At 47.0% G+C, this 15818-nt stretch overlaps 1 protein-coding gene across 5 annotated transcripts in view; it reads right to left on the reverse strand.

The window, feature by feature from the left end:
• Window positions 1-15818, reverse strand: part of Abtb3 (ankyrin repeat and BTB domain containing 3) — a 264586-nt gene that overhangs the window by 3367 nt on the left and 245401 nt on the right. For all 5 annotated transcript variants that reach the window (XM_060377817.1, XM_060377816.1, XM_021657006.2 and 2 more), the window contains 4 exons: window positions 10567-10669; window positions 8439-8520; window positions 4450-4518; window positions 2056-2169 (listed from right to left, as the gene is read on the reverse strand). In XM_060377817.1, coding sequence (XP_060233800.1) covers window positions 2056-2169; window positions 4450-4518; window positions 8439-8520; window positions 10567-10669 — 368 coding nt within the window. The remainder of the gene's footprint in view (window positions 1-2055; window positions 2170-4449; window positions 4519-8438; window positions 8521-10566; window positions 10670-15818) is intronic.

Consider the following 15818-nt stretch of genomic DNA (forward strand, 5'->3'; position numbering starts at 1 on the left):
GGACAGGCGGTTCAATAAACACCAGAGAAGGACTCCTGTGGTTCCCAGATACTTGTTTTCTCCATCACAATACTGGTAGGGGACTGGGCTTGACTGTATTTGATGAATCAGCTTGTCCTCTTTCAAATACAGAGACAACCTGAAAGGACCATCAGAGGCTCAAGACTGAGCAGCTGGGACAGCTTCTAGGAAGAAGAGATGCAAACCCCTGCATGGATGGGCTGTCTTTCTCATCTGTCTAAATCCCATAATTGTCTCAAGTGCTTCCCTGATGCATATACGTGATGCTGGGGAGGCCCTTGCTAACATTTGGAGCTTGGCTGTTAGCATCTAATGTCTGTATTCCCTATGGCTCTAAGCAACCTCTGCATCTCTGCTTCTGCATTTCTTATTGTACTAGAGCAATCTGCAGCACAAGCTATCAGTACAAGAATCCCATTGGCTGAAGATCATCTGTTGAGACCTGTATTGTCCATAGCTCAGGGAAGTAGTACACACACAGGGCAGGAGGCAGCTGTCCCTGCCCTCCTCCTCATGCAAATATCACAAATGGCAGATGTTGATATTGGAACCACTCCAGGATGGGATCTTGGAGGTGGAAGCTGATGTCTGTCAAAGCAGAGGCCCTAGCCACTAGTGTATATTGTGGAAGCAGCTGCTCCCCTGTCACAGGAATACTTAGCCTGTATTCTCTGCCAGGACTCACATGGCATCACTTTTCGTTACTAACTCATGGCATGTGCTGCTGACAGTACCTGCTAAGGAGCCTTAGGAGACTGGGACAGGACTCAGCCAAGGTGAAAAGCCACAGAAAATCTACCTGTGGAGGTCAGGTTTCTGGAGAAACTCAAATGACCATGATTAAGGGAGAAGAGGAGAAAGACACTGTCTCTCTTCCTGAGCACAGAAGGTCTCTCTGGATGGTGCCATTATGCAAGGCATTTAAGGCGAAAACAAATACTGCTTAGCTGGGGTACAGGAAAAAAATAATTTAGCCCTCAGGGTCAAAGAAGAAGAATGGAGAGTTCAAAGCCAGCTAGATAGTGACTTTCTCTCAAAAAGACACACACACACACACACACACACACACACACACAATGTTTAGATCCTTAGGAACCAGATTTCGGTGTAATGTGTGTGAGTATGTGCGAGTAAGTGTGACTGTGTGAGTGTATGTGTGTGTGAATGTGACTGTGTGAGCATGAGTGTATCCCTCAGAGACAGGAAGGAGAGTGATAGTTTGCATGAAAAGTGTCCCTATAGTTTGGGCATTTAAACACTTGCACTTCAGTTGGTGGCGCTGTTTGGGCAGGTTTAGATGGTGTAGCTTTGCTGAAAGAAGTATGATACGAGGGTGGGCTTTGAGATTAAAAACCTCATACCAATTCAAATTAATTTTCTTTGCTTCTTGCTTGCCATCTGAAGATGTGAGCTTTCAGCTTTCTGCTCCTGTCATCATGCCTGCCTCTTGCTGTTAGGTCTCCCCACCATGACAGACTCTTATCAGGTTAGAACTGAAATTCCAAATTTGCCCTTCTTTCTATAAGTTGCCTTGATTGTGGTATTTTATCACAGCAATAGAAAAATAATTAGTGCACACTTGAACTTGCACTGGAATCAGGAGCACCCCCCCCCCCCGCCCCGAGTTTCAGGTTTGCCAGATCTGGGGTATGACTTCCTAACCACCTTGCTATTGTTGCTGGATTGGAGCCCACATTTTGAGACCCACCATTCTAAAACCATCTATTCAAGATCATTTGATAGCAGAGACATTAGTCAGAACCTGATTAGGGAAGCAGAATTGAGAGCCCAGTCCAGGCCCACGGAACCAGAGTTGGTGACATGATTCTTGTGACAGTAGTGTGAATAACTCTACCTCTTGGAGAACACTGTTGCCTGGCTTACCTTCCAGTGTTTAAAGAAGGCTGAGAACACAGGTCAGGGGCATAAGCAACTGGCTGAAGTGTGCTGAGGTCCAGAGTTTAATCCTAAGCAATACAACACAGGAGAGTCTTGGGAACAGAACCTCAGCTTTGGTGTCAAGGGGAGGCCTACCTTGGCGTGGCTGTAGATATCCACACAGTTGTCAGTATTGATGCTTTTTGCACAGATAATCTCGCAATGCCGCTGCAGAGCCTCCAGTTGGAAAAATTTAGCGGCAGACAGAAGCTAGAACCCATAAAAAGAGCCTGTTAGGGGCAGAGAGGGGAAGGAGAAGGTCCAGCAGGACTATAGGAGTGAGCCACTGTGACAGTTTGAATAAGAAATGTCTCCCATAGTCCCAGACATTCCCCAGTTGGTGGCACTGTTTCGGGGACAGAGTAGGAGGTGAAGCTGTGTTGAGAGATGTACGTCGCAGGAGGCAGGCTTTGAGGCCTTTCCCTACTCCCAGTCGTCTCTCTCTGCTTTTTGCTTTCGGGTTCAGGATGTAAGCTCTCAGCTGCTGTTCCAGCTGCCATGCCTACTTTACATCCACTTCACCATCATGAACTCTTATCCTCTGGAACTGCAAGCCCAAATAAACCATCTTGCCTTCAAGTTGCTTTAGTCATAGTCTTTTGTCACAGCAATAGAAAAGGAAGTAATACAGCCACACCCCACAGGGTGCATGGCTGAGGATCAGGACTTGCTGGAGTATACTGCAGGCATAGGGTGAGACCAGGGGGGCGGGTCCTAGTTGTGGAAGCTTACTGTGGGGCAGAGTGTGCGGTGAAGTGAATCACGGACACACCTGTTATGGCAGGTCAACCCCAAAGACCCAAATCACATCTAGCAAGGAAGAGGGAATTGGGCACCTATTGGCAAGGTGGGTATCACTGTGGCTCCTCCCACCCTCCTGTGTTCTCCGGGTCTCCACTCCAATGTCACTCCTCAGATGGGCTTTCTTTGCCACTCCACCTCAGGGACCCCCCTTTACCACTCTTCCTTACGATACTTCCTATCTAGATGCTATTTTACAGCCACTTCCTCCAGGAGGCCATCATCTTCATCCCATTAGATCATTGCCACACCCAGCCCGAGGTCAGCTCTGGACCATGGGAAGCTCTCGAAAATGTCTGAAAATGAAGGCTCTGGAGACAGGGAGATATACTTCCCCAAGTGGGGGAAGGAAGGAAAGCAGGGTTTATCATGGGCTTTCTTATGATTTTGGTTTTTTTTTTTTTTTTGAGACACCTGTCTTACTATGTAGCTCTGGCTGTCCTGGAGCTTGCTAGCAATTCCAGGTAGGCCTCAGATCCTTCCTAGGTTCTGGAATTACAGGGATGAGCCATCATGGCCAGCTATGTCTTAAAAGCGAATCATTCACTGCCATAAAACCTCTCCCTGAATCGGCTCCACAGGATGCTGGCTGGTGAACAAGTCTCTGTCTTGGGAAGCTGTACACCCCAACTCCACAGAGCTTGGAGTCCAGAGCTTACTGTGTGGACCTTCCATTGCCTGTTCATTCAGCCCCTTTATCATGGTCTCTTTAACAAACTAGTAAGTGCAGAAAGAAAAATTTAAAACGTTTACAAAAGGTCCTGTTGTGAAATACAGGATGGGAGGAGGGGTCTAGAGAGACAGGATTTTCTTGTGTTGGGGGTTAGAGGAAGGAGACAAGACAAACAGGGTACTTAGTGACTGCAGAGCCCTACAGCATTCTCCGTGGCCAAAGGTGGCTAAGAATCTTCTAAAACAGATATTTGTAAAATTCTCTTACACCTAGAGAATGGCCATTTTCCAAGAGAGGTCAGGTAAATTGCCCAAGGCCACACAGAGCAAACATGGCAGAGCCCTGATGTGACCCAGAGTTTGGGCTGAAGGGCTTTTTTTTTTTTTTCCAATTTAACTAGTTAATTATTTTTAAAAGTAGGATCTCATTATGTACCCTGGTTATCCTGGCACTCCCTATGTAGACCAGGGTGACCTTTAACTCAGAGAGATCCACCTGCCTTTGCGCTCTGAGTACTGGGATTCAGGCTGTGTGCCACCATGCCCAGTTCTGGCTTTGGATAGGGGGATAGAATGGGGAATCAGATGCAGTGGGAGTAGCAGCCCAGGATGGAAGAGGACGGCGGTGGTGGAGAACCCCAAGTTTGGGTTAGGTATGGCTCCCAGCTTTCAGCTTCTGGGTCCCAATGGTAAGGTAGAGATGAGAGCCATGCTTCTCATGGTTGTAATTTTCTCAGCAACCATAAGGGGAAGGAAGACATCTAGGATACTTCCTGTGATGGAGAGGTTCTAGTGTGCCAGTGCAGGTGGTTCCCCCAACTCCCTCTGTGAACTTGCCCCTCACAAACCAGTTAAGACTGGTTTCCACCAAGTGCTCCTGGTGCAGCCAGTCTCCAAGGGGAGGCCCTCCCAAAGAAGCCACCTTGCTTGGAAGGATCATGGAGCCAGGGAGGGCCACCAACCTGAAGCCAGAGAGAGGGGAAGCTGGGGCAGCCAATACCACAATGGTCTCCTTACCTCCATGATCTCATTATTTTTAATGAGCAGTGACTCTGGACCACCATAGTATAGATACTGCATGACTAGCTGGAAGGAAGAAGACAGTGAGTAAAGTCTCAGCGGTTCCTAGTTCCTTTGAAAGCCATCACACCATTCTAGAACATCACTCTACCTGATGGGAGAAGTTTGGACAGGCTTCCCTGATGACACCCTGAAATGACCCTATAGTTTCCATATCTATGCACAGGGCCAAATGAAACAACCTGAGCTTGGCTCCTCAGGACAGGTGGTACCTGGGGATGATAACCAAGGGGTGCCAGCCTACTTCTTATCCAGTCAAACTGTGCAGGCGACACCCAAGAAAGCCTGACATAAAACCCCCTGAAGTCCCAGAGGGCCGCTCTGGACAACAAGTTCCTTATAACAAGTTGACAAAACTCAAGAGGAAGTCTTGATGGGTACAGGTGTTTTTGTTTGCTTATTTATTTTATTTTATTATTATTATTTTTAGACAGGGTTTCTCTGTGTAGCCTTGGTTGTCTTGAACTTGCTTTATAGACCAGGCTGGCCTTGCATTCATAGTGATCCACCTGCCTCTGCCTCCCTTCGTGCTGGGATTAAAGGCGAGCACTGCCATGCCTGGCGGGTCCAGGGTTTTGATAGTCACTGATAGTTCTGTGAATGGCTCAAGCAAGGCTGTCCCTTGCCATTTGACTTCCAATGTGTGAGTTCTGCCCCAAATTATAGAGCTTTGCAATTGAGTGCTTAGGCCTGATTGAATACTGCGGATGCATCTAACTTACCGTACCTGCCTCACATGTTGACAAGTGCTCCTTTGCACATGGTGCAGTTGTAGTCCAGTTTGCCTCCATCTCTCCACTTTCAACTGCCTTCCATAGGCCTGGCTATCCCTGCCTGAATCCACAGGTGCAGACTGGTCACATCCCATGTTGGGATCACACTGTGGTACAACCACCACCATAATAGAATTCTGCCAAGTTTTATTTTCAAACATGCCACGGTATATTCATACATGTGTGCCCATGTTGCACATGCAAAATAAATAAAACACCAGTTAGCAGATAGCTCTGTCCCCAGAGCTGCTAGCCAAGAAACACTGTGGAATTATCCAGCTCACACATTTCATTAAAGCAGATCCCTAGTAAAATTTGTTTGTTGTTTGTTTGTTTGTTTGCTTGTTTTGAGACAGGTCTTACTATATAATAAACAACTTGCTATATAGCCCAGGCTGGCCTCTAAATCATGTTCCCCTTGCCTCCACATCCTGAGTGCTGGGATTCCAAGTGGTTATCACTACAACCAGCATGCTGTCTGTCTGTTTATGCACTGTCCGCTCTCTCCCCGTTGCCTGTATCAGAACCTAGCTCCTTCAGCTGAGATGTGCTCTTTTTTCACCATTGGAAGCTGGCGTCTTTTGCATCCAGCTCAGTGGTCACTAAGAAATTTGGTTTTCCTTTCCACAGAACGTTGTTTCTGGCAGCATCTTGTCCACAACTGAAGTGTGTGGCTCTTCTTTACAGTTGTCTGAGAGTACAGGCTTCTCACTCATGACTGTCTTCCTGTGTCTAGCATGGTACCTGTCACATAGACACTTTATTTTTTATTATTATTAATATTTGGATACAGGGTCTCATTTTGTATCTCAGGCTGGCTTATAACTCACAGCAATCTCCCTGCCTCAGTCTTCCAAGTGTTGTGACTGCAGGCACATGTCACCATGCCCTCCTCATATGAACATCTTAGACATAACGTGTCTCCTGTGTCTGAGCCTCTCTTATACTGACTTGGGGTTTCTGTGTCCACCTGATTGCTAGAGAGGTGGTGACATTGTCTAGGCCTTGGGAAATAACCCTGTGTTGTTCTCCTCCCCATCCCACCTGTAGGAGAAGGGTTTATAATTGTGAAATACTGTCAGCCAACACTGTTTTATTGGCTTTATTAAAATCAATTGATTCTTCTAGCACCTTTGTTATAAAGGCCAAAGCAATAATAATAAGAAGTACCACTGTAATGTCTACCACCCCCAACATGGGGTCTCCATTTCCAAAGCACTTTCCTGCCAGTCAAATGCATTGTCTCATTTATTCAAGGCTGAGCCACGGGCTGAAATTGCTGCATTAGTGGAGCAAGATCCTGGGCTAATGGAACTTAAATTGGGCCTTCTCAGCTCCCTTCCAGACTCTGCCAGTGCAAGCATTTTCTCTAAGTGGGTGCAACAAACACTTATGAGGCTGAATGGCCTGCACATGGAACTGTTTTTCTTGGCGGCTGCCAACTTAGATGAGGCGGGGACCTTTGCAGCTTGATAGAGATCTAGCTCCAGTTGTGGCCTCAGTGGGTCTTGCTCTTACACACATGTGATGTTGAACAGTCTTGAGGGAGGAAACACAGTGCAGTATCGATTACTAAAACTTCTGCCAAAATTTACATGCCAAAAGCATGTAAAGCACACAGGCTTCTGGGAGCCTTTTTTTGGGGAGGGGTTGAAGTCAGCCTTTCTTGGACTATTTCAAGCCACAAATGAGGCTTTATGGGGATTGGGCAGGGATACAGACAAGTCCCCAGGGCCTGATAAATCTTCCTTTCCCATTACAGGAGCTTGAAGCTAATGTGGCTAGCAAACCTTCCCCCATCGGAAGCAATTACAGGCCTGGGGATACCTCTGAGATTAGCCTTTCCCACGCAGGACTCTGACAACAAGTCCACTGGGCAAACATTTACTGAGTGCCTATTTGAGCCAGGCTCTTAGTAGTGGAGCCTTGCCAGTGAGGGCTATATACTTCTTGGTATGTGTGTGTGCACACACGTGCTCATGCGTGCTGTTTCCTGTCTTCAGCTCATGATCCCACTCTAACATGTCATATGATTCTTCCTGTAGGGTTAGGTGACTTCAGAGCAGACTCATGTGCTCAAGGATGAGAGAAAATAATGGGTCTGGGTTTAGTTTTAATCTCTGCTCTCCTAGGGAGCAGCTATGGGAACTCAGGCCACACCCTTCCAAGAGCTCTTTGCAGGGAAGTTGGAAGAAAAGGACACAGCGACACATTAGCTTTCAGGTTTGGAAGCTGACATAACGTGTTTCCTGTGTCTGAGCCTCTCTTATAGCCTCTCTTATATAGCCCAGCAGCATCAGGGGCTCTTTACAGAAGTGTGAATTCTCATGTCTGAAAGCCGGGCTGTAGGGGCGGGCCCTAGGAGCTCACATCTAATGTGTTTTCTGCATTTGGACAATTATAATAAATATCTCCAGGGCATTTGGATAGGTGCTAATGTTCAGAAGTTGCTGTAAGATAGAGTGCCTGGCTGCGTGATGGCAGAAGAGGACGAGGAGGCTTCAGTGTGCCCAAGATTGGGACCTGCCCATACATTCTGATATCATGGATCTGATGTACAGCCTGTACATCCAGGGGTCATTTCCAAAGCTCCCAAGGAGTTGCCAGCATTTTGGTATGAGTTTTACTTAGAAAGACCACCACAAAATTGAGTCCTTGAGTTATGCCACCAGACAGGCTGGGCACAGTTCCTGCTCTTTCTAATATGACTGGGATGAGCACATCATTTAAATCCTTTACATGTGTTCTTCTCTTTGTCTGGAATGCTCTGGCTTCCTTCTTGAGCCCAAAGCTTCATTCTGAGTCCCCCAGCTTTGGCTTAGCCTTTGATTTGCCATTCCTAAACCTGCCCCGATATCCTGGGTCTGAGCTGTTACACTACATGGCTCTGAAAAGTGTGTCCTCTTTTGCAGACACCCCATGGTATATTGTAGCTGACTCATAAATCCCTCTAGATTTCTGAGTCTTTGGGACAGTATGTCCCTTACCGTTGGGTCCGCTTACCACAACCCAAGGTTATTGGCAGCAGGCACTGGGCTTCAGTGATGGAGATGGAGAAGGAGAAACGGAGTAAGTGAGTGTAGATGCTGGCAGCTCTGTCAGGGGTATGCAGGTGTTGGGGCAGCTGAGGGCTGAAGGCTACCCCAGGCTCACCTGGAAGATGGGATACTTCACATAGCCGATCTCTATGCAGGTGTTGTCATTTGTTGGCTTGCTGGAGAGGAGGGCCTTGAACCTGAATAACACATAAAGAGATCAAAAGACTCATCCATGCCCTTGCAGCTCGCCTCAGATCAACTCTCCTCGTGACATGAATCTCTGGTTCCTGCTCTAAAACACAGTTGGATTATAGCTGTTAGTGTCTTTATTCAAAGTGATAGACCATGCTTGGAACTCATGTTCTTTTCCAAACTGGCCACTGGAAGGAATGGACGATCTTTAAGACCTCATCACTTTCTCCCACCAACCTGGGTTAGCCTCTGCAAGGTGTCTGTCTATTCTGAGCACCTGCCCTGGCTTCCCTCTTGTCTGGTGCCCAACCTTTTGGTTGTTCAAGCTTTGCTCCAGGAGACAGGAGTTTCTGTCTTTGTGAAACATGAAGCCTCGAGGGCATTTAAATCATGCTTGCTGTCTTAGGGCTTCTATTGCTGTGATGAAAATACCATGATCACAAAGCAAGATGGGGAGGAGAGGGTTTATTCAGCTTATACTTTAGCATTGCTGTTCATTACCAAAGGAAGTCAGGACAGGAACTCAAACAGGGCAGGGTCCTGGAGGAAGAAGCTGATGTAGAGGCCATGGATGGGTGCTGCTTACTGGCTTGCTCAGCCTGCTTTCTCATAGAACCCAGGGGTGGCACCACCCACTATGGCCTGGGCCCTTCCTCATCAATCACTAATTGAGAAAATGCCTTATAGCTGAATTTCATGGAGGCATTTCATTGGCTGAGGCTCCTTCCTCTCTGATGACTCTAGCTTGTGTTAAATTGATACACAAAACCAGCTGGTATACTTGCTGACTTAGGGAGTGGCTCCCCATGGGTAATCACAGGTCTTGGCATTCAGAGGCAAAGCTTCTGGACTATAGGGACCCTATTAGCGGGACACACTGACTTAGAGACTCATGCAGAGAATAAGCCAAGGTGACTCTTACTTTCTTTAAACACTTTTCCCTTCATGATCACGACAGGTTTGAAAAAGAGTGGCAGAAAAAAACAGGGAGTCTGTGTTTCCCCTTCTGTAGCTTACCCCAGGGCTGAAACCTCCAGGGCCACTGTTACCTTGAAGAAAAACTAAGAATTGGACACTGGCACACTGTGGAATTATTTGTCTGGTGGTACCAACCAAAAACCCACATGGAAAGTTCATTTTTCTTGTGGCTCCAAAGCAGATATCTGGAGTTTGTTCATTTTGGGGGTACACAAGGGACAGATGTTTATGAGTCACCATTCTCCCAGAAGATTCCAAGAGGGACTCCTGTATCTGTATCACCAGGATCCTGACCCTACTTGGAAAACCTCTGCTCTCCTCATGTCAGCCTGTCTCTGTGCCTCTGAGGGAGCACAGGCCTCTCCTCAGCCAGGCCCTCTGCTCCATGTACATGATCCAGATGCACTGTCATAGAGATGGCATTAACTAGGAGGGAGGATGCCACTTCCCTTCCTCCCTTCCCTTGGGGATAGAACTCAGGGCTTCATATGGCACTCTCCCACTGTGCTGCATGTTTTTTCTGCATGGTGGTCTCACTTGTTAACTGTACCAGTAGGGGAAAGGAAGGTCAGAGCCCTCATATTTTGAAGGCTTAGAGAAAATCTGTTTCCTAACACTGGAGAAAGAATGGGCCTCTCCAGGCTGCGCTGTAGGAGTCTCAAGTTGTCAACTGCCCTTGAGGGGGCCTAGGTTGCATATAAGAGGCACCCTGTACTCTGAAAGCTTTGATTTTGAGATGTTCTGCTATCTCAATAACAATACTATAAAACAATGAACTTAAAAAAGCAGCAATAACAGCCAGGGTTGTAGTAAATTGGTACAGTGGTACCTGGCATTCATGAGGCCTTGGGTGCAATCCCCAGTACCAAAGGAACTGGGCACAGTCGTGCATGACTGTAACCCCACTACTCAGGATGTGAAGGTAGGAGGATCAGAAATTCAAGGTCAACCTTGCTCCACAGTGAATTCCAGGACATTCTGAGTTATGAGATTTCGTCTCCAAAAAGAAAAAGAGCAGTAATAGGGAGAGTCACAGACACACTCTAGCCGCAGGCAAAGCCAAGGGTACATACCTGGGAGAGGCTGTAAACAACAGCACTTTGTGAGCATAGAAGGGTCTTCCCTCTACCAGAAAGGTCACATCAGACATTTCTTTATTGTTAAGAAAATGAGGATCTAGAACAGAGAGAGGGAGAGTGTGTTAGTGAAGGAAGGGTTCCTCTGGCAAAGTACAGGAGACAGGGAAGCATAGTGATCTATTCATTTCACATGGGTGGCCCACGGTTCAGACTGTAGAGGGCACCTGTAGAGGACAGACGCATCACTGCCACCCGGCTCATTCCAGGAGATGTCAAAGCTGACCTGCCATTAGAAGCAGCCTTTGGGTTGGCAAAATGGCTCAGTGGGGTAACGGCATTTGCTGAGCATGTGGGATGACCTGGGCTCTGATCCCCAGAATCCACTTAAAAGTTGGGATGTGGTAGGTAGCACTAGCATCTGGGATCCCAGCACTACTACGGTGAGATGAGTGGTGGAGACTGAGAATCTGTGTGAACCAGCTAAACCAGTGTACATGGTAGCAGAGTCCATCTCAGACAGGCAGGTCGTGAAAGCTTACAGTTGAGACTGTGCTGTGACCTGTGAAAGGACCAGACTAGCCTCATAAACTCCATTTTGAATTTTAGGCCCCATGTCAAACTAAGTTCTCTTAGTACTTTTTCAGAAAGCAGAAGGACACGAGAGGAGATGAGAAAGTGGGCAAGTTGAGACAGACCCACGGACCCATCCTGTTGTAAAAGAATGACCAGGCCTGCAATTGTGAGATATCATTGCCTGGCAACTAACCCAGATGGTCCCAGTTTCCCACCCAGATAGCCCCTGGTTTGTGACCAGAGTCACATAGCCCCGCTTCTCAGAAAAACCACAGGATGTGCTAATCGCTCCCCCCTCCCCTCGCTACAGCCAAAGCAGCACATAACATGATATTCCAGGCGTTGCTCAGGATCCAGATGGCCAGGCCAGGACCACCGATCTTGATGCCTAAAATAGACCAATTATTTTAAAAGTCAACTTCCCTATAGACCCTGTTACCCAATCCTGTTTTTCCGTATAAAAACCCAAAGCCTTTGTTCCTCAGGGCTGTCTCTTGCTTGCATGCAGGGCAGCCCCTTTGGGAGCTGGCTTGACTAAACCTTTTGCAGTTTGCATCAATCCAGCCTCCGAGTGCATCTCCCCAATATTGGGCTCTCACTGGGCCTAAAACCTGCACACCTATACTCTCACACTCACAAAGGTTAGAAAGAAACAAAACAAAACAAAACAAAACATCTGTTTCCACATCAGATACACCTCCAGACAGAGCTCAGATACTTCAGGGTATGAAAGGCATGACTGTGAAGGGAACCCACCCATCCCCATGTCATCTTCTCAGGCTCAGTGTCCCTCTGCCTAGTGGAAGTGGTGTTGAAGGGAAGCCTGCCCTTGCACAGGACCCCAGGTCTTTCTCTCTCAGCATCAGTGACAAAGGAGCCAGACCTGTTCTTTATGTTTTTGCTTTTTCAAGACAGGGTTTCTCTGTGTAACCTTGGTTGCCCTACTTTGTGGAGCAGGCTAGTCTTGAACTAACAGAGATCTGCCTGCCTCTGCCTTCTTGAATGCTGGGATTAAAGGTGCCGGTCTAAGCACCCTGTTTTTCCCTCTCATAGCAAAGACAATGTTGCTAATATGCATTAACTGGGTCTAACTTATGACATGGCAGGTCTTGTTTTGGGGTTCACATTTCTTCCATTATGCAGCAGAGGAAACTGAGGCAAGCAGATTTGGTAGCTGTGCAAGCCAGGATCTAAACTAAGGCATTCTGATTCTATGGCTTCACTCACCAAATATAGGCTCCTAGGTATTGCCTTTAATTTAGCCATGCAGACCCAAGGCCCTTCTGGGTGGCCCTTGGAGTCAGTCCAGCACTTCTGTATTGCTAGGCCTCAACTCCTTAGCCCTTACCCTAGTCAGTCCCCACCCAGCAAAAACAAGGTGGCCTTAACTGCCAGGGTCCTGTGGTAGGTCACTGGCATGCCAGCTGACTAGAACTGCAGTATTCATGGATGGCCTTTCACATTGCTTCCTTGGGGAGCAGCACCAATGTCTGAGATTGAGCAGCCACAGCATCTTCACTTACTTAAGTGATTCTCCCATCCTCATGCTCTGCGCTGAGTGTTTCTCATGCCTATGAGAAGTGTCCCAAATCCAGACCAAAGTCCTGGCCATTTCTCCCTCATTCTCCTTTATTCTGTTACCACCCTTTTCCAGGTTACATCATCTTTCTAAACATTTCTGGAGCTTCTGTTGGTCTCTTTGCCTTCACTCACCACAGGCACCACCCTCCCTAAAGCCAGATCCCATCCCAACGGGGCGGGGTACTGTAGGACACATTTGTATTCCATACCACGGGGCACATGTGTTCCACAGTGCAGAAAGGAGTCTGCATGTATATGGTATGAACAGCTTGGCAGGGCAATTGATAACGGCTTGCTGGTTCTGTGTTAAATTTCCAGCTCAGGTGGTTCTAGGAAGAGCCTGAGCCCAAATACCCAGAGAACGAGGCAACAAAAGAGGGCTCAGAGCTGTACTTGACCATCTGATAGAGGGCAAGACTGAGCTCCAGAAAGTCTCATCATCTTTGTTTTCCACCCTTTCTATAAAGATGTTGGCTGGAGAAGAGAGAAAAAGTTTTTAGTGTGTTAACTCACTGGGTTCTCTGAATATAGCACAACTTAATGATTCAGTTCCTGTCTCTGATGACTGGTGTTTGTGGGGATAGGCTGTGTGGGCTCTAACTACAATCCCAATCCATTTCTCTCTTTTTATAAACCTTTCGACAGATCTCTACTGTTCTCTGGAGAAGCTACACCCCCCCCCCCTTTTTTTAAGATTTAGTTTTATTACTTTGTTGGGAGCTGCTGGTCTTCCAGCTTGCTTTGATATTTAGATCTTAGTGGAAAGACTGGCCTTCATTTGGAGTCAGTGAAGAATTTTCAAGTCTGTTTCACCTTTCTTTGAGACAACAGGTGGGGTGTCCTTGTCTAGGGCACACCTTTTGCTTGCTTGACTTTTTTGTAAATTTACTCATTTGTCCTCAGGGGCTTTTGCTCTGGCTTAAAAGGAGCCTGGAATAAAGCAAGGCGTCTAGTTTCCACTAGAGCCTCTCGAAAAGGTCCCATGTGTTGTGTGTTGGTTTATTAATTTCAATCATCACTCCCGACTCAAGAACCATTCAACTCTGCCAGCATTACTTTTAATGGCATATACATGTAACATGAATGGGTATGTGGCTGTGAGCTGCCTGATATGGGTGCTGGGAACAGAATTCAAGCTCTCAGGTAGGGCAGTACCAGTACATCCTCTTAACTGCTGAGCCATTTCTCTAACCTGAGTCCACACTCTTGACAAGACCACTGTGACTGAGTTCCTTTTCCACGTCTCCCTAGTCAAGATCCCTGCCTTCTTAAAAATATTCGTTTCATTTTATGCATGTGTGCCTGAGTGTATATGTGTTCACCATGTGTGCAGGAGCCCAAGTCGGTCAGAAGAGGCACCCGGTATCCCAGAACTGGAGTTACAGACAGCTTCGAGTCACCATGTGGGTAGTCACTTGTAACAGTAATGACAATGCCTTGACTCAGCTTCATGCACTCAATCTTTCAACTGATAATGGCAAAGGAATGGTTTTGCTATAGGATAGAAATTTGAGATGCTTCCATTCCTCCAACATTTCATACTAAGAGGGAAAGAATACAGGGAGTAAAGAAGATCCCAACTCTTACAGGAAAAGCAATCCTTCATTGTTAATTTTTTATTACTCCCTGGACGTCAGGGGATGGGCTTCTGCAAACAGCAGGCTCAGGTTCCCAGTATCAAGACAACCAGGCATTTTTCTGTCTTTTCCATTTTGCCCTGCCTGTAATAGATTCAGATCTTCTGAATGAAGCCTTTCTGGGGGATCTCAGGAACTGGCCCTCCACAGTGAGGAATTACAGCAATGACAGGGTTGGTCTTCAAGTCCCAGCTCCACCCTGTTTTCAGACTGCAATCAAAGAATGGGATAGGCCATGCTTTCCTCTGGAGACATCTGAGAGCTCCTGAGAGGTGGAGGAAAGGTTCGTGGCTGGAGCTGGCTCAGTGCAAGTATCCAAGGAGCATGTAAAGTGATCACCAATCTTTATGGACTTCAGAGTATTCATCCCCTACTGCTTGGGTTGCCCTGCTTTTTTTTATTTAAAAAGATTTATTTTGATTTTTAATTAATTACCTATATGTGTGTGTGTGTGTGTGTGTGTGTGTGTCTGTGTGTGTGCCCATTGAGGCCACAGGTTTTGAATCTCTCTGGATCTGTAGTTATAGCTGGTCAGAAGCCACTTGAGATGGGACCTGAACTGAACCTGGGTCGTGGGAAGAGTAGTACCCATTCTTAACCTCTGAGGCACCTGTCCAGCCCTCGCCTGCCCATGGTTTTTAGGTGGGCCCTGTTCTCTACCTTTCATCATTTCCTAAAGCAGGACTTCCACTAGGGACATGCAGACTCACTGGACTCTCCTGCTTATTCCTCTGCAGCGAAGACAAGGGACTTCATAGAAAGGAGTTGCTCTGTCTCAGTTTCTTTCCTGTTGATTTGATTAAACACCCCAGATGAGGGAACTTAGGGGAGAAAGGGTTGGGTTTCGCTCACAGTTTCAGGCCCATCACAGCAGAAAGTCAAGGTGGCAGGCACTCGAAGAAGGTGTTCACATCCACAGAGCAGAGAGAATGAGGGCATACGAATGTGCTCAGCTCTATTTTTCCTTTTTATACAAATCCAGGCAGTGGTCCCCATCAACTTTTAGCTTGGGTCTTCCTACATTAACAATCTCATGGAGTCAATCTCAACAGAGCAACCTAATCTAGATAATTCCCCATTGAGATTAGTTTCCTAGATGATTCTAGTCTAGACTGTATCAAGTTCAAAATCATCACAGCTGACATGGACAATGGGCCATCTATCATAATCCCCTGTTCATGGGACTCATGGGTTAGGAGCCTCAGCAGTCCCCCAGTGTCAGTGAATGAGGGAAAAGGTCCCACAGGTGAGGCACTACAGTCCCCTCATGCACATCCTCTGTTATATTCTCCAACGAGAATATGAGGATTTGCCACCTACTAAAGGAGAGCTCATCTCTTGGGACTGGCATTGCCTCTGTCTCTCGTTTGCCCTTCAAAGTTCCCACCCTACATTTGTCCCATGTGTTTGCTTCCTTTTCATCCCTACATCCCACAGCAATAGCGTAATATATCG

This window comes from Meriones unguiculatus, chromosome 2 (genome assembly GCF_030254825.1).
Source record: "Meriones unguiculatus strain TT.TT164.6M chromosome 2, Bangor_MerUng_6.1, whole genome shotgun sequence".
In the NCBI taxonomy this organism is placed as follows: domain Eukaryota; kingdom Metazoa; phylum Chordata; class Mammalia; order Rodentia; family Muridae; genus Meriones; species Meriones unguiculatus.